Here is a 21,707-nt window from a genome sequence, read left to right on the forward strand (position 1 = left end):
AAGGTTAACACCTGTACGCTTGGAAAGAATGCAAGGGGATATTAATGAGTATGAGTGGTCAGTTTTATGTCTCAGCTCAAAGGTGGAACAGCCAGCAGCATAGTGCTTCCTGTCTCCATGCTTAGCAATTGGTTCAATGCATGTAGACTCAGGTTTTCCACAGAAATCTTCTTCTGTATGAGTACCCAGCTAGCCCAAGCCTCTCTTAGCTTGTGAGACCAGAGAGGACTGCAGCAAAAACATGGCATGATTATATACAGAAGATGCCGTTTTGTTATGTGAGTCCTAATTACTCCCTCAAACCCCACGCAGTACTCCACTGTATCTTGGAAACGGCTCACTCTAACTTTCCATTTCCCATGGGACATCCCTAATATTCCTCCTTATTAAATGAATTGTGCAAATTGAGCAATCTGATTGGCTACTGGCCAAAAGCCATGCTGTTAAGAGAGTAGAACAGCACCAGTTGGAACTCATCATTAGCCTCATCACTCAGGGCTATATTGTGCTTAGTCTGACGGAGCTGTGAATAGATGGGAGTGGGTGCAAGGAGATATTCCGTCCCTCATCCCAATAAGGATCAGCAGGACTCAAACGCAGGTCAGCAGAGCCATCAGACAATAGACACTGCCACACTGCAGTAGCTATAACCCTGCCACTCCTCAGATGCTGCAAACTGCAGCAGACATACACTATGAAAGGTCCTGCCCAAGTGACTCCCTCGGAGGCTCCCGATTGGCCTTTTTACCCCATATAAGCCCACGGGGTGTACTAGGAAGTGTCCATCAACAATTTAGATCCCCAGTGAGCTGCCATGATTGACACTGCTTCCAAACTCCTGGAACTTTGCAGAGACAGGATAAGGGACTTACTACTGCAACTACCTAAGGAAATTCTCCTTTAGCTCAAGGGCTAAAAGCATGTGTTTTTGGAGCTGAAGGAGCAGGCGTCTAGCCCTGGCTACCCAGGAAGAGGTGTGATTTTAGATAGTAATTGGGTGTGCTTTTCTGCAACACGTGGATTCATTACCCTGCCCTTCCCCAAATCAGTGGGGTTTCTACCACTGCTGTCAACACTGGAGTTCTGTTGCTTGGAGCATGTGCACAGAGACTGTGGCTCTGACTTGGATTCTGACCCTTTGCTTAGAACCCCGACCCAAGTTCTGACCTCTGGTATTGACTTTGGCCTGGAAATCTGACCATGACAAACCTTTAACGTGGGCCAGGCTGCTCTTTCAGCTCCAAAAAAGCATGTTTTTAGCACTTGAGCTAAAAGAGAATTTCCTTAGGTAGTTGCAGTAGTAAGTCCCTTATCCTATCTCTGCCCCCAGCCACTTGAAGGCAACACCACACTCACTCCTACACATCCAAAGCCAAGACATCACAGCAAGGCAAGAATGGGGCCATCTTCCTTCCCCACCCACCCCAGCTCCCTGCCCTGGGCCTTCTCATCTCCCACCTGGCAATGTGGGGACAGTGTCTTAAACTGCAATCAAGCCCCCATCTGCTTATTCCCGGGTATTTTTTGCCCCATGCCCAGACCAGTGTAGTGTGGGGTAAGGCCTGGCCTGCTAGGACCAGGGGCAGACTCTGACAGGAATGCTGGAGGGAGTGCTTTGATATCAACCTCTCTAAATGTTTGATGTTTCTGGCTGTTGCGCTGGTAGGACAAGCTAACTGTGTGCTTTGCAATAGGCTGGGGGGATGGTGGCGAGGTCGGCTGTGAGTCACACAAATGCAGAGGGAATAAAAACAGGTGAAAAGGGGTTGGGGATGTTTAATGTGTATTTAAAGTTTGATTGTGTTGGCAAGGTTTAAGCAGGTGCTTAAGTGACCCAGCTGAACTCATTGCTTCTAAACGTCACCACAAATCAGAGAGACACCAGATAAAATCAGTTCCCAAAACACTTTGCTTCTGCTTTCCTGGCACATGGTCAGCTATCCCTGCTCCACAACCAATAATAACCCCTTCTGATTCTCAGGCACCTCTGCCCCAAATACTAAGCCATAAAACTTTTTGGGGGGTATGTCAAGCATTTCTGAACTAACCCTATGCTTGTCTGTTACTGCTGGTTTGTCTGTGAGGCAGGGACCTGTCTTTTAATAAATATTTGTCCTGCACCTAGCACGAGGGAGCCCCGATCTGGATTGGGGCTGCTAGGCACCACCATGATACAAGTAAATGGCATTAATTAACAATCCCCTTTATTACAGCCATCCCATCTTATAAAAGCAAAAAGACACTCCATGATGCCCATTATTAGTCTGCTGGTATAGCATTTCTTGGTTACAAGATGCTCTCAGCTCATGACCTTTTCAGCCAGGTTATGTAATAGTGGTGAGTGTTATGGTCATTGGACCCTAATGGAGATCAGCACTAGTGACACGTCATTCATTCATAATATAGTGCTGAATGTGAGCCATGCTCTGTAATCTATGATTACCTGTGGGATATTGTCTCTAACATACCAGTACCTGTCCACATACAGTCAGAATGGCTCAGGGAAATTTTTCTGTTTCCACACATAAAGAACAAAGCATATACCATCCATCTAACATAACGATTATGTACGATTATGGAAAACAATGCCGAGAAAGAACCAAAGAAAAGTCTCCATAAGTGAGAGAGAGAGAGAGAGAGAGAGAGAGAGAGAGCGCAGTGTGTGCATCTCCTCTGCAACAGGCTGCAGAAACTCCAAGAACAAAATAGCAGCTGTCTTTGAACAGAGGCAGGGTCCTTATAAATGTAAAGGTGCAAGTGCAGAAAAAGGACATCCCAGTTTCATAGCTGCATGCACCACCAGGTGTGTGGGGCCGGAAGAGAAATGTAAGGGTAGCACCAACTGGTACAACCTTTCACAAGGTGCAGCCTGCATCCCACCTGTGCTGGTACAGCTCTGCCAGCCATTTGGGAGTGGGACATGATCCTGATCTTGCCCCAGCCTGTTTCTGGAGCCCTGTGCCAGTCTCCTTGAATCTTGAGCACTTGGAACAAAGATTGTTATTTTTCATAGTTACCCTGAGGAATCTGGGGAGAAACTACTTGTGCTTATGTCTCCTAAAGGGCTAGGCACAGTCTTCTCCTATATATAGGTCCAGTGGCCCCAGACAGGCTGAACACTCTGCCTGAGAAAAGGAGGGGATGGCAAAGAGAAGTAAATTTACCCGTGAGAGTGGGAGCCCATCATGGTCAAAGCCAAACTGGTCTGATTAGGAAGCCAGCCTTTGATGCAGCTACTGAGGGACTCTGCCAGACTTGCGCATGGAGGAAGTTCTATAGGCAGGATCCCTGAGCAGAAAACTCCTTGGTCCAGTTCAGAATTGTGCTGAAAAATCCTAACCACCAGGTAAAGAAGCACAAAATCACATTGCCTCCTTTCCTTTCTGTGCATGGCTCTAATGCTGTGCAAGACAGCCCAGAGGGCAAAATTCTTCATTCATCTACAGGCCAGTTACAGCACTGGCAGGCCCATGCTGCCCCATCAACAGGTGCTACTTCCTGTCTGAAGGGAGAAGCTTGAGGGGCCAGGGGGTGATCAGTCCCATGAGGTTCTTCGCTGTGCATCCCTCAGCATGGGTTTTGTGAGGCAGACACACATCCTCTAGGAAATGTAGAGACCAACCAAACTCAGTATTGCCAACCCCACGTGTTTGTAAAGCCTGAGCCAGGCCCCCCAAAATCACAAAATTGGCTTTAAAAAATCATGAGATTTCAATAAATAATCCAACATGAGTTCTTTTTCATTTGCCTTCTGGTTTCTGAGTCTTTCAGGGACACATGTTCAAGCTTTTCTCTGCAACAGTAAGGTCTAGAAACTTTTTTTAATGAAATATCAGATTCTCACATAATCACAAGACTCCAGTAGCTGAGGCTTTAAAAAATCAAATATTGTGAGAGTCACAGTATAATTGTGAGTTTTGGCAATGCTACTAATTTGCTCTCACATAAGTCACTGGACAGCTGTCATAGAGTAACAATATTCTGTCACTATAAAATCCCTTTTTAGCCGGTTTCATTTTTTCTGGTTGTGTCTTGAATTTTAGTTTTTCAGAGTCTCTTTCTCCCTTCCCCTCTAATACAGTTGTCACAGGCAATAAGCTGCTTTTGCTGCAAAACAGCTGAGATTTCTCCACTGATGATGGGAAGTGGGGAATTTTTCCCCTAGGAGTAATTGTGGGAAAATTTGCAATTTGTCCATGGTAAGGAACTTGGCTATCCTTCATCGTGGAAAGACGCTATTCACTGGTGAAAATGGCATCACCTCAATCTCTACCATGTAGATGGAATCCTTTTTCATGTGGAAACATTTCTTCTTGTTAATATGGCTAATGGCACAGATCAGAGAGCACCATAACATCAACAAATGGCATGAATATTGGGTCTGCTTCCACCACCCAAACTCAAATAAAGTAGCCCAGGGCTCTCTCTATTAGCCAAAAAGTGACACAGATAATGCTTTTTTTTTAAATCCTTTACCTTTTGTATTAATCCCACCTGAGATTATGAACATTGGCAGAGTTATATTTATTGTGCACAATGGATGTCCTTTGTTTATTTTATTTATTTACGCTTCACTCAAAGCTTGGACATTGATGGTAGATAGAAGATGAAATGACCCAATTTACAGTCGCATCTAGTGGCTCTAGCAGAGACCTGGCCCCATTGTGCTTGGTGCAGCACAAATATATAGTGAGAAATAGTGTCTGCCCTGATAAGGCTGAAACCTAAATAGACAAGTTCTGCAAAGGATAGGACAGGAACCCCAGGAACAGAGAAGGTGAAATAACTTCACCATGGCTACACCAAGGATAGCCCACAGCTCTCCTGAGTAATGGACTGCTGCCCTGCTGACTGGACCACACTGCCCTTTGCTACCTCACTGATGCACCAGCCTCTCCTGGATTCTTCCATGCCCTAGTGTTGAGGGGAGTAATTTGTTGCCAGACTTTACCAACAGCCCATTACCCCCATATGAGCTCATCTGTGCTGGATAGTGCATTGGGATGGGGGCAAGGCAAGGCTGCATTCATTCCCCACCCCACCCCTGCCACTTCCGCATGAGGGGCTGGAGTGAGTGAGTGCTTAGCCCTGTGTGCTAGCCTTAAGGTGCAGGTAGCTCGTTCAGGGATGTGAGAGGGATTCTCATTCCCCTACCTGGGCGTGTCATCCACTTCACAATACGCACATGAGTAATCCCATGGGGGCAAATTCTGATGTTGAATAATACCTTGGTATACGAATAGCTAGTGGCTTGTCATGTGGGTTAAGGGGCTACTGAACCAAAGCAAGGGTATCAGGATCAGATCTTTAGCCACTTTGTAACCCCCTGCTTTTGGCAGCTCCTCTCTGTCCCTTGCCCCCTCTGATATGACTCAGGCATGCTCTCTGTGCACAGATTTCACAATTGCTTCCCAACCCCCATAGGAGACAGACCCCATAAACCTTCATCTTTGTATTTCCAAAGAAGGACACAGGCTTCTTAAACTGTTGGGTCTGCAAGCTGGTGGGCTTAAGCAATTAGTGACATCTCCCACTTGGCATCCCAGTGACTAGGCCTCTGGTCTCTGCAGCCACTCGCGGAGATCTCTCTCTGGCTGAGCCCGTAGAAGCTGTGCTAAGCTCAGCTCAGCTGGAAGTGGCGCTTTGTGGATCTTAAATCCGTCACTTGTCTTTCTTAGAGCAGGGATTTGGGAGTCAGGAGTCCTGGATTCTATTCATTGCTTTGACACTGAGTCACTGCGTGACCTCAGGCGCTCAGATACCATGGTGATGAGCGTGGCATAAATGCCTAGACAGATAGATTAGATTAGATAGACTTTGTGCGTTTGACAGCTCTTTGTGTAGCGTCATTGTCAGTTTCCCCTTATAGTCAGTCAATTTCCTTTGTTGTTTCTGTGGGTCTTTCATGTGGCAACAGGGGAGAGAAACATATATTTTTAGATGGCAAAAACTTGATTGTAAAACCACAAAAATTGTCAGTATGTATGTGGGGGCGGGAGGTGAAGGGGAAGAAAGTGGGGGTGGTTGGTGGCAGTGGTAGGACCTTTGAAGGGAGAAGAAACATAGACTCATAGATTCCATGGCCAGAAGGGACCATTGTGATCATCTAGTCTGACCTCCTGTACAACACAGGCCAAAGAACTGCCCTACAATAATTCCCAGAGCAGATCTTTTAGAAAAACATCCAAGCTTGATTTAAAAATTGCCACTGATGGAGAATCCACCGTGACCCTCGGTAAATTGTTCCAGTGGTTAATTACTCTCACTGTTAAAAATTTACACCTTATTTCCAATCTGAATTTGTCTAGCTTCAGCTTCCAGCCTTTGGATTGTGTTAGACCTTCCTCTGCTAGATTTAAGCAGCATAATCCATTGGATGGCACATGAGACTAGGGACTCAGCAAACCTGGCCTTCTATTCCTGGCTTTGCCACACACCTGCTGTGTGACCTTGGGCTAGTCTCTAGGCTCTCTCCCACCCTTTGTCTATTTATATTGTAAGCTATAGGAGCAGGGACTATGTCTTGCTATGCAAATGTATAACCACTGGCACAGTAATAATAATAATAGCCACGATTTTAGCTGGTGCTCTCATAATAAAAAATAGTGTCAGTTTCCTGACACTAGAATGATTTTTTTCTTATAAAGCCTTTCCTTGTGCTCCTAATAGCACCCAATGTGATTAAGACAGAAAGGGTTTTAAAAATTCACATGGCTTGTCTCTGCTGAGGCCGGCTACACCTTTCACACTTCACTCAGCTTGAAAGGTGAGGCTGACAGGTCAGCTCTGTGCTTGCCAACCACGGAGTGGCCAGTTAGTGCCCCCCTGTGGTGTTGGTTTTCTGAGTCGGACAGACATCAGACTGAGAACCCACCCACTCATTTCAGACAAACGGCCAGCAGTCTGCTGTCTGTATACTTTGAAGTCCAGCACTGCAGCGTGAATGGCTGTTCCTGCTGCAGAATGTCCAACAAGCTCTGAATCAGAGAGGAAAAAAATACTGCGCTTTCTCTTTAAGGAGATTTGCATAGGAGGTCCTAATTACAGTAGTTATTGATTCTGATGTTTTAAGTGTTATTCATATCCCATTAAAGGATAATGTTGTCTAATTTACAGGCATAGGGTCTTAGTAACAGCACACCCAATCACAAGGAAGCCTTAATGACACTACTTTCCTATTTCTGGTAACACACAATTAATATATCATTTCATTTCCAGTTTAGAAGCCTCCCCCCCCATTTGCTAATTATTTTTTTAGTTATTTTGTGATTATCTGTAAATATTTCAGCACTTGGAGCTGCTAATGACTTGAGCCACGGTGTGTGGCAAAATTTCCTGCCCCTCCTCTTCTGGAATCATGCAACAAATCACTCAGTAAAACACACACAAGAAGAGGGGCTTGATTTCTTGGGGATGGTGCCCACTCAGAGGGGTTTGGATAGAGGTGGAGACTAGAACCCACTAAGACTTTGATCACCTAACCGACAGATGGTCTCCTCTAGCTGGCCACAGTTAGAGTGGCAGATCCTTTTTTCTCTCTGTGGGCCTAGCTAATAGCCAGCAACATCACATTTACTCACTTATAGGCACAAATCCATATGTTAGAAGCGTTGTCCTTACAGAGAGCACTAAGGTATTGGGCTAAAGCACTGCAGTTTGAAATCCTGCCATGTGGGGTTAGCAATGTAGAATATAGTAGGACTTTTATTTTGTATAACAAGGGGTTATGTGCCAGGGGAAGGGACCTCTTTGCAATCCTGGGAAAGTTATGCTCTTCTCACACCCCCATTCTACACTTTCCAGTCAGGCATTGGCTCTTTATCCACAGGTGAGGGTGACTTGGCCACTGAAGCCTCCTGGGGAAGGGGATATCCCAATTAACCACTTAGTCAGCAAAAACACACCAAAAGGCGTCCACACAGCTCATTGGCCACGAGGGCAGAGCAAGACAGTATCTTGTTGCCAAGCAGATTAAGTTTGACGATGAACTGAAGTGCAGTTCTGCTTGGAGAAGTGACTGTGAAAAACGGCATCAGCTTCCTCCACAGATCTGCTCCCTGCGTGTCCAGAGGCCTGTCTGCTGTCTGTACTGACTAACATACGGTTTTAAAATGGTTAGCATTGCAGAGCCGACTCCGTGAAGAGGGAGTGAGCTGGAGTCTAGTTCCTCTTGTGCCGCAGCGGCAGGCTTGTTTGCTACATTCCAGTTACATGGCCAATCAGTTACACCTATGCAAGCCTGTGGCCAGGCGTGGGATCCTACAGGTGTCACTGGGGGCAACACTGGAAGGCAGTGGGGCCACACAGGTATCAGTGAGGGCATCATTTGGTCTGCAGAAGTGAATTATTAGTGATGAAGGAAAGAATCCAGCTTCTCTCTCAGTTCCCAGGGTGAGTTTGCAGGGCTGGCAGTTAGAAAAATCCACCTTTTCCCTTGTAAATTGAGCACTCTTGATGTGGAAAGCCTTTCAACCCAGTGGACCTTGTATCTTCACTTTCCATTGGTAACTTCATTGCCCAGTAAGCTTCACTGCAGTGTGGGGGTAGCACGGCTGGAGCTGTGTACTGTTCTAACCTGGGCCCTTTGTGTTTCAGGTAACCCTGTTACAGTGGGAATGAGCATCCATATCTCCAGCATTGACCAGATTTCAGAAGTCAACATGGTAAGTCCAAAAAGAAGCAAAAAGCCAACAAACTTTATCCATCTTCTGGTGAGAGAGAAATCCAAAGCCATGGCCACTCAGAGTCATTAGAGCGACAGGAGTATTTTTTTTTTGCAAGAGTTTGGGAGATAACATAGGAGGGGTGGCTAAATTCCAGTGTGTGTAATTAAGTTTGGTTTCCCTGCATTCCTTCTGCAGTTATTCTTCATTTCTCCTCCCAAAATTGTGTTGTATTATTGGTGGTGCAGAATGTCTTTCATGTTCCACTCCAGAGGTAGTTGCATTTCTGTGGGAGGTGAGGGATATACAGAGTAAAGTGACTAAGGTTCTTCCTGGATAAAATGTAAGGTGTTCATGTGTCATTGTTATGTATGTAGCAGGACTAAAACAAAGAATGGGGGTGGAGTGGGAGGGGGGCAGGCAAGGGTAAGGATATCTAACATCCCTTCCTACCCTCCAAAGGAACGTGTTCCTATCACAGTATGACACGTATTGGTTTAGTTCTGTGTGCCTCACTCCTTGTTCCCCCTGATTCATGATTCCAGCAGACATGTGCCACTGAGAATGCACATGACATTTGCTGTCCAGCTTCAGCCAGATTGCAAGATGATACTGAAATAAACCTATGTTCCAACATGTGCAGGATCTCTGGCATGTACACCCCATTCTTGATGGTGGATTTTGCCTCTGTAGTGTCTCAGATCATTGGGTGACTGCAGGTAAAGCTGCTAGGTTTCTGTTAAAGTTCTACTACCTATATGAGCACCTTTATTCTGTCTGGATGTCTGTGCAGCACTAAGCCCTGATCTACACTACAGAGTTAGATCGATGTCAGACAGCTCACGTCAACCTAACTCTGCAAGCGTCTACATTAAGATGTAGCTCCCTCCGATGTAACTTGCCCACTACACCGACCAAGAGGCATAGTATGTGGGTCGATGTAGTTAGGTCAACTGTAGTTAGGTCAACTGTTGCTGCCTTTCAGAAGCCGTGCCACAGTGCCCCACACTGGCAGTTAAATAGATGCAAGCGCTCCTGGTGAAGCCAGGCACCGCTGACACAAGCAGCATAGTGTGGATGTGCAAAACCGATTCAATTACTCTGATGACTGTGCATTGACGTAACTTAGATTGACTTAATTTTGTAGTGTAGACTTGTCCTAAAATTCTGTGAGTTCTTTATTACCGTCTGTTAGGACTCTTAGATGGAGAATCTCTGAGAATGGCTGCTGGTTTAATTGTATCAAATGCTCCATCAAGAGCGTGGCGGGGGACCGTTCCTGGGCATCGTAGACATTTCTGCTAGCCTTCAGTGGTTAGACCTCCAAAGAGCAGATGTGTCTGTTTGCTGCTCTTTTCCAGCATCACAGGGCCAGTGGTGGCATTACAAGTCAGCATGTGTCCAATGACTGCTGCTTCAAACACTTGCCTTATGGTGTTTCAGAGACTGTCTGGAAACAAGAATATGCTGCCAGAGATGGAGATGCCTGTACTAAGATGGGCTGGGCTGGTTTAACGTCGGACTAATGGGTTGGTGCTTCTCTCCCTGTTCAGAAAAGAGATTACTGACCCCAGATGAGCTGATCCAGGGGGTCAATAGAGTGGGTGTGGGAGGCATGTATCTCCCCCATGTTTTCTTCCCCACATGCTGGAAGTTGGGACTGGTGACTGTCTAGCAATGGGATGGCTGTGCATCGAACCCTGTGGGCATTCAACAAAGGACACCTAATTGTTGAGTTATGAGGAAAAAGACCCCTCCCTCTGCCCTGGGGTCACCCCCAGGAAGCTTTTCTTCTGGATCTGCTGCTTTTGAAAGGCTGTGTTGGTGGAAGGGTGAAGGAGACATTCACTGGAGGTTATTCCTCTGTTCTCTTGGTTCTGAACTATGTAGAAGAAGCCCAGCTTTATCTAGAGCTCCCTGGCCAGTGAAGAGAATTAAAACCTTTGTGTCCCAATGCTCCTACCCTGTTTCTCTGGGTCCGGACATTCTAATATACCTCGATTTTAGTAAAGCATTTGATACTGTACCGCATGAGGAATTACTGGTTAAATTGGAAAAGATGGGGATCGATAGGAAAATCCAGAGGTGGATAAAGAACTGGTTAAAGGAGAGACTGCAGCGGGTAGTACTGAAGGGTGAACTGTCAGGTTGGAGGGAGGTCACCAGTGGGGTTCCTCAAGGTTCGGTTTTGGGTCCAATTTTATTTAATCTATTTATTACTGACCTCAGAACCGAATGTAGGAGTGGGCTGATAAAGTTTGCGGATGACACAAAGTTGGGAGGTACTGCCAATTCGGAGAAGGATCGGGATATCCTGCAGGGAGACTTGGATGACCTTGTAAATTGGAGTAATAGTAATAGGATGAAATTTAATAGTGAGAAGTGTAAGGTGATGCATTTAGGGATAACTAACAAGAATTTTAGTTACAAGCTGGGGACGCATCGGTTGGAAGTAACGGAGGAGGAGAAGGACCTCGGAGTCCTGATTGACCGCAGGATGACTATGAGTCGGCAATGTGACGTGGCTGTGAAAAAAGCTAATGCGATCTTGGGATGCATTAGGCGAGGTATTTCTAGTAGGGACAAGGAGGTGCTGCTTCCGTTATACAAGGCGCTGGTGAGACCTCATTTGGAGTACTGTGTGCAGTTCTGGTCTCCTATGTTTAAAAAGGATGAACTCAAACTGGAACGGGTACAGAGAAGGGCCACTAGGATGATCCGAGGAATGGAAAACCTTTCGTATGAAAGGAGACTCGAGGAGCTCGGTTTGTTTAGCCTAACCAAAAGAAGGCTGAGGGGAGATATGATTGCTCTCTTTAAATATATCAGAGGGATAAATACCAGGGAGGGAGAGGAATTATTTCAGCTCAGTACTAATGTGGTCACGAGAACAAATGGATATAAACTGGCCGTGGGGAAGTTTAGGCTTGAAATTAGACGAAGGTTTCTAACCGTCAGAGGGGTGAAATTTTGGAACAGCCTTCCTAGGGAAACGGTGGGGGCAAAAGACCTGGCTGGCTTCAAGATTAGGCTAGATAAGTTTATGGAGGGAATGGTTTGAGGGGATAACGTGATTTTAGTCAATTAGGCAATAACGTGCCATCGCTGGTAAAATGAGGGTCCGGCTGGAGAATCTTGCCTATATGCTCGGGGTTCTACTGATCGCCATATTTGGGGTCGGGAAGGAATTTTCCTCCAGGGTAAATTGGCAGAGGCCCTGGAGGTTTTTCGCCTTCCTCCGCAGCATGGGGCAGGGGTCGCAAGCTGGAGGATTCTCTGCGACTTGAAGTCTTTAAATCACGAGCTGGAGACTTCAACAGCTGAGTTAAGGGAAAGTGGGTGGGTCAGCTTATGTGGCCTGCATCATGCGGGAGGTCAGACTAGATGACCATAATGGTCCCTTCTGACCTTAAAGTCTATGAGTCTATGAGTCTATGAGTCTGTCTGATTTCAGTGCCCACCAGTGCTCCTGTTCTTGGTTTGTGTGTGGGAGGTGGGATTTTTAGGAGTCGAGGGGGGACACTTTTGTTTCAGATCTTCTCTACACTTGGAACAGCTTGGGCCAAATTCAGCTCTGTTGAGTTGAGTTGGAGTTGCACCCATCTGCATCAGGGCTGAATTTAGCTCATGGTGCATCCATGTTCTCAGATGAAACCATTTGCACTGCAAGTTCTTGCACAGTAAAGCCTTGGAGTACTGCGTTGAGGTCTGGCTTTGCCATGGATCTGTCTAGGACAGGTTAGATTTCCCTGCAGGTCAACCCTCGGCCTTCCATGTGGTGCATATGCTTCTTATTGCTACTTCTAACAGCTTGTCTTGTGGGACAAACTCAAAATTCCAGTATAGGTTTCTGGCTCCCAATACTGTAGTATCTGAGCACCTCACAGTCTTTAATGTATGTCTCCTCACAACCCTACTGTGAGATAAGATGGTGCTATCACCCCCCTGTTAGGTGGGGAACAGAGGCACTGGAAGTTAGGCGCCAAAGTGCCTTTGAGAATCTGGGCCTGCATGATTTGCCCTACATCTATGACAGGAAATTGAATCTAGGCCTTCTGCATCTGGACCATCCTTCCTCCCACTGTGCTAACACCACTTTTCAACCCGATGCAGTCATCCCGCCAAACACAGACAGCTTACCCTGCTCCAGGAGAGCAGGCCTTCCACCCGTGTGCCATGTCTGTAGTGTCTCCACTGGCAGACTGGCACTGATCACATCTGTGCTGGGTCCACACGAGAGGGCGCTCCACCTATCCACACTGGCTATGGCCGGTCCGTACCAGCATGGACAGGGGCTGTCTGCTTCCCCCCTTGGGTACATTGATCCCTTCTTAGGAGAACTGTCCTACCTCCCTTGATGGGTATGTCGTGTCCTCACTGGAGGGGCATTTCTCTCTCCCATGCAGGGTATGAGAGGACCTGGCTCCTGCCCATTCCTTGTACCTCATATGCTGTCTCCTAGGAATGTGTCCTGCCTGCCTGTGAATGATATTCTGCAGGACCGGTCTCCTACCTGTGCCTGATGAACCACTCAGATTCTCGCTCTGGGAGGGTGGCTTTCTCCTGTGATCTCTCCACATGTGTGTATGGAGGAGAGGGACCCTTGCTGAGAAGTTGTGTCTGCCCATGCTGGGGATGCCTGGTTCTGCCTGGGAAGCTCATTGGCAGACATTTCTTCCCCCCTGTGCTGGCTCTACGAGACTCACTGGACTGACGTTCTTCCAAGCTGTGACTATTATGTCATGTTCTCAGTGTGGGAGCTTTCTCCCTGGCTATGCTGGGGGCTCAGGTTCTTACTGGGTTTAGCGTGGTACCCTTGATGGACACACTAAGTATGCCTGGTAAGGAGATGGTCTGGTCCAGTGGGCAGGGCACCAGATTGGGATTCAGAAGTCCTGGGTGTTATTCCTGTCTCTGCCACTCACCAGCAGGGTAACCTTGGTCAAGTCACTTTCCTGGGCCTCTGTTTTCCCCTCCCACCCTTTGGTTTGTCAATTCAGACTATAAGCTGGGTGAGCAGCATCTCTTAGCTACATGTCTGTAAAGGCTCTGGCATGATGGGACCCTAATTGACATGAGGACCTTGAAGTACCATTGTAACTTAAAGAATCAGAATGGGAGAGGCAGCTTTGCAAGGGGTTGAAGACTGGAGCCATCTTAACAAGCAGACATTAAAGGAGCCAGGGATAGTTTTATTCACTGTGTGATGTGAGCTTCTGCACTGAGTAGGTTTTGACTTCTTGCTCTCTGCACTGGGTAGCAAATCCCCCTGGGAAAGGTCGGTGTCTCACCCTGGGTCCGGGCACAGGGATAGCAGCAAGAAAAACAAGGCATTTCTCAGCACTGTATGAGATCAGGAAATAACCGTTCAAGGAATAAATTAAAGGTGCACAAGCGGGGCTGCGTTGCCATGGAAACCAGATAGCTTCTATTGTTACACAAGGAGCGCTGTTCCTTACTGCCCCTTGTAGGATAATTAATTAATCCCCAAATATCCCTTTCTGGCACAATGGGTGCTGCTGCTGTGATCGGAGTGCCCCCTCACCTGCCAGGTCCCTTTGCTGTGTTTACCCTCTCTTGGGGCAGGTTGCGGCAGACCAGGCACAGAGAGAATGGTGGTAAATGCTGGAGGTTACTGGATGCTGTGCTGTATTACACAAGAAGTTAGTTTTCATTGAGATTCCAGCCAGCTACAATGCTGCGAGGTAATGCAGCTCTGTCCTACAGCGATACAGTAGTTTTCTAAGTGTTGTAATACCGAGGAGATGAGGCAGGAATATCTCAGAATGGTGATGATGGGGGGAGTTTCCTACGTGCTCTAATGTAGCAGAGGCAATGCAGTTGTGTCTCAGGGTTGGAGGCTTCCAGGTGCTGATTTGGTAAAGCAGATTCAGTTGTGTGATAGTGCTGGAGGTTCCCAGATGCTGTGCTATATTGTAGCAGAAGTGATGGAGTCATGCCTTAGTGCAAGAGGTGCTTGGCTGTAGTGCTGGAATTGTAATATCTTCTCAGTGACATTATAATTAAAGTGCACTTCTCTGAAAAATGACTGTGGAAAAAATAACCCCTTTCTGCTCACCAGAGCTGCTCGCTGCATGTATTCAGACTCCTATCCTCTGACTTTACTCACCAAAGTAGTGTTTTATTCCTACATACTCCATATTCCTACATACTACATGCTAAGTTCCGACCATTTACACTGATATAATCACCTGTCCCGGATCCCATGTGCTGAACCAGGCAGGTATTGATTAAGGTTCTGCCGGTCAAATGCAGCCTTCATTACAGGTGACAATGCAAAGGAAAGAGTCTAGCTTGACTCCTCTCATATCTCCAGATGGATTTTCAAGGCTGAAAAATAAAATCATATAAAATTACCATACATGATCTAGAAATCATCGATAACAGAGCTGGGCAAATAATGGAACACAGTGCCTGTGAATATTAGTAAAGGAAATTTGCTGTATAAATTATCTGCCAAATGTTATCCAACCAGCTCTGACTGAGAGACAATGAACATGGAGCTCCATAATGCCATTTCTGTGGATTCACTTTGTGGAGTATGGCAGATGTGTAATATGGCATTAAGAAACCTAGAAATTGCCAGACTGGATCACGAGTCCATTTAGTCTGGTATCATCTGACAGTGGCTAGTACCAGCTGCTTCAGAGGGAGTTGGAAAAACCCAAAGTCAACAGTTATGGAATAATCTATCTATGGTAGAATTTCTCTCCTAACTCCCATCAGTTAGAGGCTAGCACTAGCTTTTTCTCTGAAGGTTACTTTTGGAGATGAAATTCATCCAATGTGTTCTCATGCTGCAATTCAGTTAATCAGGAAGTTAATAAAAATCCCTTCAGCCATTCATGTGTTATCTGAGCATGGGAGTCAGGAAGGGTGGGAACCCCAAACCAGCTGTCTGTGCTTAAAAAAAGAAAAGACAATTACCCTCTGTGACTTTTCTACTGGGTCTCCTGCTCTGAAGTATACAAAAACGTGAAGCTGAATGATACAACAAACCCAAAAAGCAATATATAAGCACCATGGACAGCACTGTTTACATATCCAGATGCTTTCCCTGTATTTGCAACTTCTTGTGCCTCCCATAATTTATTCATCCCAGGATGCACTCCTACATCTGCAATATCATTGTTTGAGTTTTTGTTATACCATTAGCTTTAAAATTTTATAAACCTTGATGCAGGTGACAAGTTGAAAAGTCATGGGAGGGTTATTGTTGCCAGGGAAAGGGTCATGATGGAGCTTCCCTGTGGAAAAATTTCCCAGCAATGTGCATGAAGATGGTGCGATGTATAGGGTATTTATAGTACATTTGCTTGATGAAGATGTGCAGTGAAATAAATTAGGGGGGGGGGACAAGGTGCCATGCAGGACTGAACCTGAAGGCAGTGAATATTGTTTGGCCACCCTCTCTTATAACTGCTTAATGCTACATTCCACTATCTGTGTGCATGTTCATGAGAGCGACTGCATCGCGGAGGGCACACTGCGCTACGTCGGTCTGAATTAAGGAAGGTAACATATTGTGCCTGCTATTTTCCAACCTCTAGAAACTTATTTGAAAGCCAAATTTCTTCCTACGAGGCAAAGGCAACAATTTCTATGCAGGCGACATTGAGCGCGTGCCCAATGCAAGTTATAAACAGAGCTGCTTTCGAGCTAGCTGAGTGCATAATACTGAGCCTTATTTTGACATGGGAGATGAGGGTGAACAGGGAAGATGAGGGTGCTCAGGACCTTGAAGGACCAGGCCTATAGTTTCTTGATCCTTCACAAACAGTGATAATCCTTTATCTTTATTATGAGCTATCTGTCTATCTCTATTTCAGATGTGCCTATCTCTGTGGTAGTATCTGCCCACATTAAGCTTGGCAATATTTTGTATTCTCACTGGAATGTGCATATACACTTGGTCTTTTTTTTTTATTATTGTTATTTATTATTATTTTCACTTTACCTTTTGTGTGTGGGTTACTGCTGCTGTGCTGGATGAGGCTGGGGAGAAGTGGACACTATAAGGAGTGGAGTTATTAGACTCCATAGCTGAGCGGTATTTGATTCATGCACAAAAAGCCAATTGCATGGGCTCAGTCCTGTGGCCATGCAGAGCTCCTTGCAGGATTGAGGGAGGGAGGAAGGAAGGAAGGAAGAATGAATCTGTATGAGAAGGAAAGCAGAGTGGGCACCTGAGTGTATATATATGATCCCCCATCTTGAATTCCTTCACAAACCTGTCGTCTTTGTAGGCAAACTTTCTGGATGAAATCCTGGCCCCATTGAAGTCATTTTGACATTCACCTCACTGGAGCCAGGATTTCATCTTCTATGTTTAAAGTTACCAGTGACAGAAAACACCATCATCGCTACAAGGATTCACCAATGGTAGTGATGACCTAACAAAGATTGAGAATCTACAGTCCCCTCTGTCCTTTTCAAAGATATAGTTATGGGGTTTTTATTTACCTCTTTAACTCTTAAAATAGGTTTTCCTCCAGAAAAGCCCAACTAGGGAAATTACATGCAAATAATTTACTAGAAGTAATGTGGGTTAGTCTCTGTTCACTGCTTCTTGATGCCCAAAGGTTTTAGAACATAGAGGAGATGAAGCATTTATGTCTTGGTGCTGGAAGTTCTTAGTGGCTACTATCTTATTCCAGGATACAAGTAATGCCTGTTGAAGTCATGAATGTGTTCTCATAGCATTCAGGAATTTCTAGCACTGTGACATGACTGCATTACCTGCAATGTATTACAGCACAGCATCTGGGAATTTCTTGCTCAGAATATTAAACATTCTGCTGTAGTATAGCACAGCTAATGCAGTCATATACTAGAAGTTATGAGCTGTAATATACTCAGGTGATGCAGTCATGTCACAATGCTGCAGGTTCCTGGATTTGGTAGTGTTGCAATATAGCAGATGCAATATGCTGCCCTGTCTCGGTGCTGGGGAGGGGTTCAAGGTAGCTGGCCTGTGACATAACAGAGGTGATGCAGATGTGTCTCTGGGAATTCCCAGATGCTGTGCTGTGATACAGCAGAGGTAGTGCAGTCCTGTCTCAGTGCTGGGGGTTCCCAGATGCTGGGGATATTGGGATATTGCAGACATATCTCAAGTGCTGGGGGTTTCCAGAGACTGTGCTGTAATATAATGCCTCACAGCTGGTATTTCTCTTTGCTTTCTACTGCCAAAGAGCTCACTGTAGTACAGCTTAGGTCATGTAGTTATTGTCACTGGTTCAAGTTCTTGGGTGCAGTGCTGTAATTTACCGTTTGCTTGTGTACATTTACTTGTGAAGCCAAGTAGTGGCTATATGCATACATGTAGCCATACCTCTCCCAAAAGAGAGGGCTGACAGGGAATGAAAAGGCTGATCCTGAACAAAGCTTGCTTCCTTACACAGTTGCCAATCCTGCATACTACACCGTCACGTGCACAGCATGCTTACACTCCTGCCATCATTCTCACATCTCAGTTTATTTTGCTTCTTCTGTACTATGATGACTAATTAAACATCCCCAGCTCTCATCTTCTCCAGCAGTAGGGAGCAGCCGGTGCATGGTGGATTACATCAACAGAGCCACTTAACTACTAGGAGAAATGGGATTTATATGTTTTCCCCAAACCAAAAGGAAGATTGGAGAAATAGGAGGTGGGGAAAACATTCAACTGATTTCTAGACATAGCATCTTAGTGCAGTCTGCCAAGGATCAGAGCATCTTTCTTCAGCATGAGTGCAGTCATAAAAGCTAAGGGCTAGATGCTGAAACTGTTAATCACATCGAATCATAGGTGCTGGAACTAGGGATGCTGGGGGAGGGGTGGAGAGCTGCTGCACCTCCTGGCTTGAAGTGGGTTCCATCATATACAGGGTTTATAGTTTGGTTCAATGGCTCTCAGCACCGCCACTAAACAAATTGTTCCAGCACCCCTGCATCGAATAGTGCCTTACTCTACTAGCAATCTCCCTGATTTCAATGGGCCTTCTTCTGGAGTAAGGTACTACACGATGTGAGTAAAGAATCTGGCTCAATGAATGCAATGTAAATCCATTGTTAGAGCAATGTGGAGGAATCTCAGGTTTGAACAAACACGGTGACTAAATTGCCTTCTCCACTCTGGGATGGGTGATCCTTCGGTACTAGAGTTAGAGTCTTTTGTGGATGGAGCAGTGTGATAGTGCTCTCATTATTAATAAAGCAAACAGTTGTGCGGCATTCTGTAGTGCTCCTAATTCACTGGTCTGAAATTGATTATCACACACAAATGTTGATTACATAGAGACGCCCCGGTTTAGAAATTGGAAAATAGGTCAGTGTTACTCAATAACTAGAGAGACCAAGTTGGCATTGCCGTATTCCTGACCATTTGAAAAAGGCAGACAAAGAGTTGGTTATCTGTAACAGATTTTCAGAGTAAATCAACTCAATTTCCAGACCCATGCCAAGAGTCTGTTTCCTTCTGTATTTCTGTTTTCTTCCCTTTCTTCTCTTTCATTTCTTTAATGATTGTCCATCTACTTGTCTGTCTAATCCCCAGGTTCTTACAAAATACCCATCACCATGGTACCTATGTAATACTGCTCAGATATTGCCCTCTTGTGTCTCTTCAGATTCCTCCAAATGTCCAACATTTTGGTTTGGTGAAAGGAAGCACCTGCAAAGTTTGGATGCTTTATCTGAACATCGTGTATCCGCAAAATTAAGGGTTTGGCTTTAATGTCATTGGGAGTTGCAGGTGGTCCATATTTCTCATGATCCCATGGTCAGGCTCTTAGACTGGAATTCTGTCATGGACAGTGCAATATTTTGTTCCTTATGCATGTTATCCCAGCTAGAACCAGGAAAAACAAACATGTGGGGAAATATAAAATAATGGGGCTGAAAGTTACAGAACTTTTCTGAAGTCCTTAATAAGTTGGTTCAGATTCTGGACAAGACTTCAGGGGAGCATCATATTTTACTCAAAATGGCTTATATCCTCTATACTGTGGGTCATAAATGTGGCAGCTCCCCATGTTCAGTCCCTAGTGGATCACAGGGGACATTTCAAAGAAGAAAACGCATGGCCCTTTATTTTTCTCTGAATTGGAAATTCATCACACCTTTTGCTTCTGTGCTTCCTGCAGGAATTTATTGCAAAGACCAAAGATTGGTATTGGGATTAGTATATGATTATAGAGTGATTCATGTGCACGAACACAGAGAAGGATATGGCCCAACAATCTTACAATATAAACCAGAGAAAGCACAGTGCAACAATTCAAGTGAATGAGGGTATGAATCAATGGTAAAGAGACCATGGTAGGAAATAGGAAATATGCCTGGAAGAAGAACTGGGCTTGCAAGAAGAGAGGGAGATAAGAAGTGGGGGACTGGTCTAAGTATAAGAAGCTGCATGAATGGATGCACTAAACCAGGGGCCAGCAACCTTTCAGAAGTGCTGTGCCGAGTCTTCATTTATTCACTCTAATTTAAGGTTTTGCGTGCCAGTAATACATTTTAATGTTTTTAGAAGATCTCTTTCTACACATCTATAATATATAACTAAACTATTGTTGTATGTAAAGTAAATAAGGTTTTTAAAATGTTTAAGCTTCATTTAAAATTAAATCAAAATGCAGAGCCCCCCGGACCGGTGGCCAGGTCCCGGGCAGTGTGAGTGCCACTCAAAATCAGCTTGCGTGCCGCCTTCGGCACACGTGCCATAGGTTGCCTACCCCTGCACTAAACCAAGAGTAGGACATGGTGACCAAGGGCTGTTGGTGAGGAAGGGACAAAAAATGCATCGTCAGCCACTACCATCCTGGCTTTCTGCAGCATCCCCCCTTGGAGGATGATCTGAGAACTGGAGGAAAGGATCAGTAATTTTACAGTAGCAGCTGGATTTCAAAGGGTCCTAGAGAGACTGAGAATGCCAAGTTAGGGGTGGTATTGCCTTATTCCCAATGGAAAACTATGCAGCTTCTCCCTATGAGATGCTGAGTATCGTGAGCTTTAAATCAGGGTTTCCATTGCTCTTTGACTAGCTGTGCCTCCTTTGGTCCAAGTTTAAGCAAAGAGAAAACCCCTCTGGAAGATGCACAAATCCGACTCCTTGCCCCCTTTCCTATGGGCGAGCTCCACATGCCTCTATAGGGCTAAGCAAGGGACAATTTTGTATTAGACTCAGAGCAAACATCCACCCACCACCACCTCTGTGCTGGAAACACTGATAACCCTGGTATGAGAATGTAGCCTCTGTGCCCCGCTCCTGATTCTATCCCCCAGAAATAGCCAGGGATACCTACCAGCCCATGGATACCTGGTAGAGGAGAAGTCCGGTACAGGACTTAGTTGGCTATGCAACATATCAGATGATTCCACTCCATCACATAGAACTGAAATTCCTATAGCAACAGTGCCAGCTTCACCACCTGGGCCACCAAGATGCAGGCATGTCTGCCTGGAGTAGGGCTGCAGCTGCACAAGAGACCTGGAATCCCAAAGACAGCTGGTACAGTACCAAAATGGGTAGGATTGGCCTGGGAAGGGGGCACTGTTTCAGCACCCCTACCAGGCAGACTCCTCCCACCAGGCACTAGGAGACCTGGCTGTTCTCCCACCAGAGGAGAGTGACAGAAGTCCCACCAATCCCTTCCCCTGAGTCGGGGGCCCCCACACTCCTGTGAAGCTGTTTCCATCCGCCTGCATCCCTGGGAGTGAATGTGGCCCAAGATTCTGTGGCCCCCATGGGCAGGGCCGGCTCTAGGCACCAGCAAAACAAGCGGGTGCTTGGGGCGGCACATTTTTAGGGGTGGCATGGCCGGCGCCAGAATGCCGCCCCTAAAAATGTGCCCCGGCCGCCCTAGCTCACCTCTGCTGCTGCTGCCGTTCGCGCGCCGCTACTTGCCCTCCCTCCCAGGCTCTCAAGCCTGGGAGGGAGGGGGAGCAGCGGCGCGCGAATCAGCTGTTTCACGCGCCGCGGCCGCTCGGGGTCTCCCCCTCCCTCCCAGGTTTGAGAGCTTGGGAGGGAGGGGGAGA

General features: G+C 46.0%; 1 protein-coding gene across 1 annotated transcript in view; it reads left to right on the top strand.

Moving 5' to 3' along the window:
* GABRQ (gamma-aminobutyric acid type A receptor theta subunit) overlaps positions 1-21,707 on the top strand; it is a 100,691-nt gene that overhangs the window by 23,579 nt on the left and 55,405 nt on the right. The window contains exon 3 of the mRNA XM_026652986.1: positions 8,596-8,663. Coding sequence (XP_026508771.1) covers positions 8,596-8,663 — 68 coding nt within the window. The remainder of the gene's footprint in view (positions 1-8,595; positions 8,664-21,707) is intronic.

The sequence above is a fragment of the Terrapene carolina genome, unplaced genomic scaffold (assembly GCF_002925995.2).
Source record: "Terrapene carolina triunguis isolate 2854851 unplaced genomic scaffold, T_m_triunguis-2.0 Scaffold131, whole genome shotgun sequence".
In the NCBI taxonomy this organism is placed as follows: Eukaryota; Metazoa; Chordata; order Testudines; family Emydidae; genus Terrapene; species Terrapene triunguis.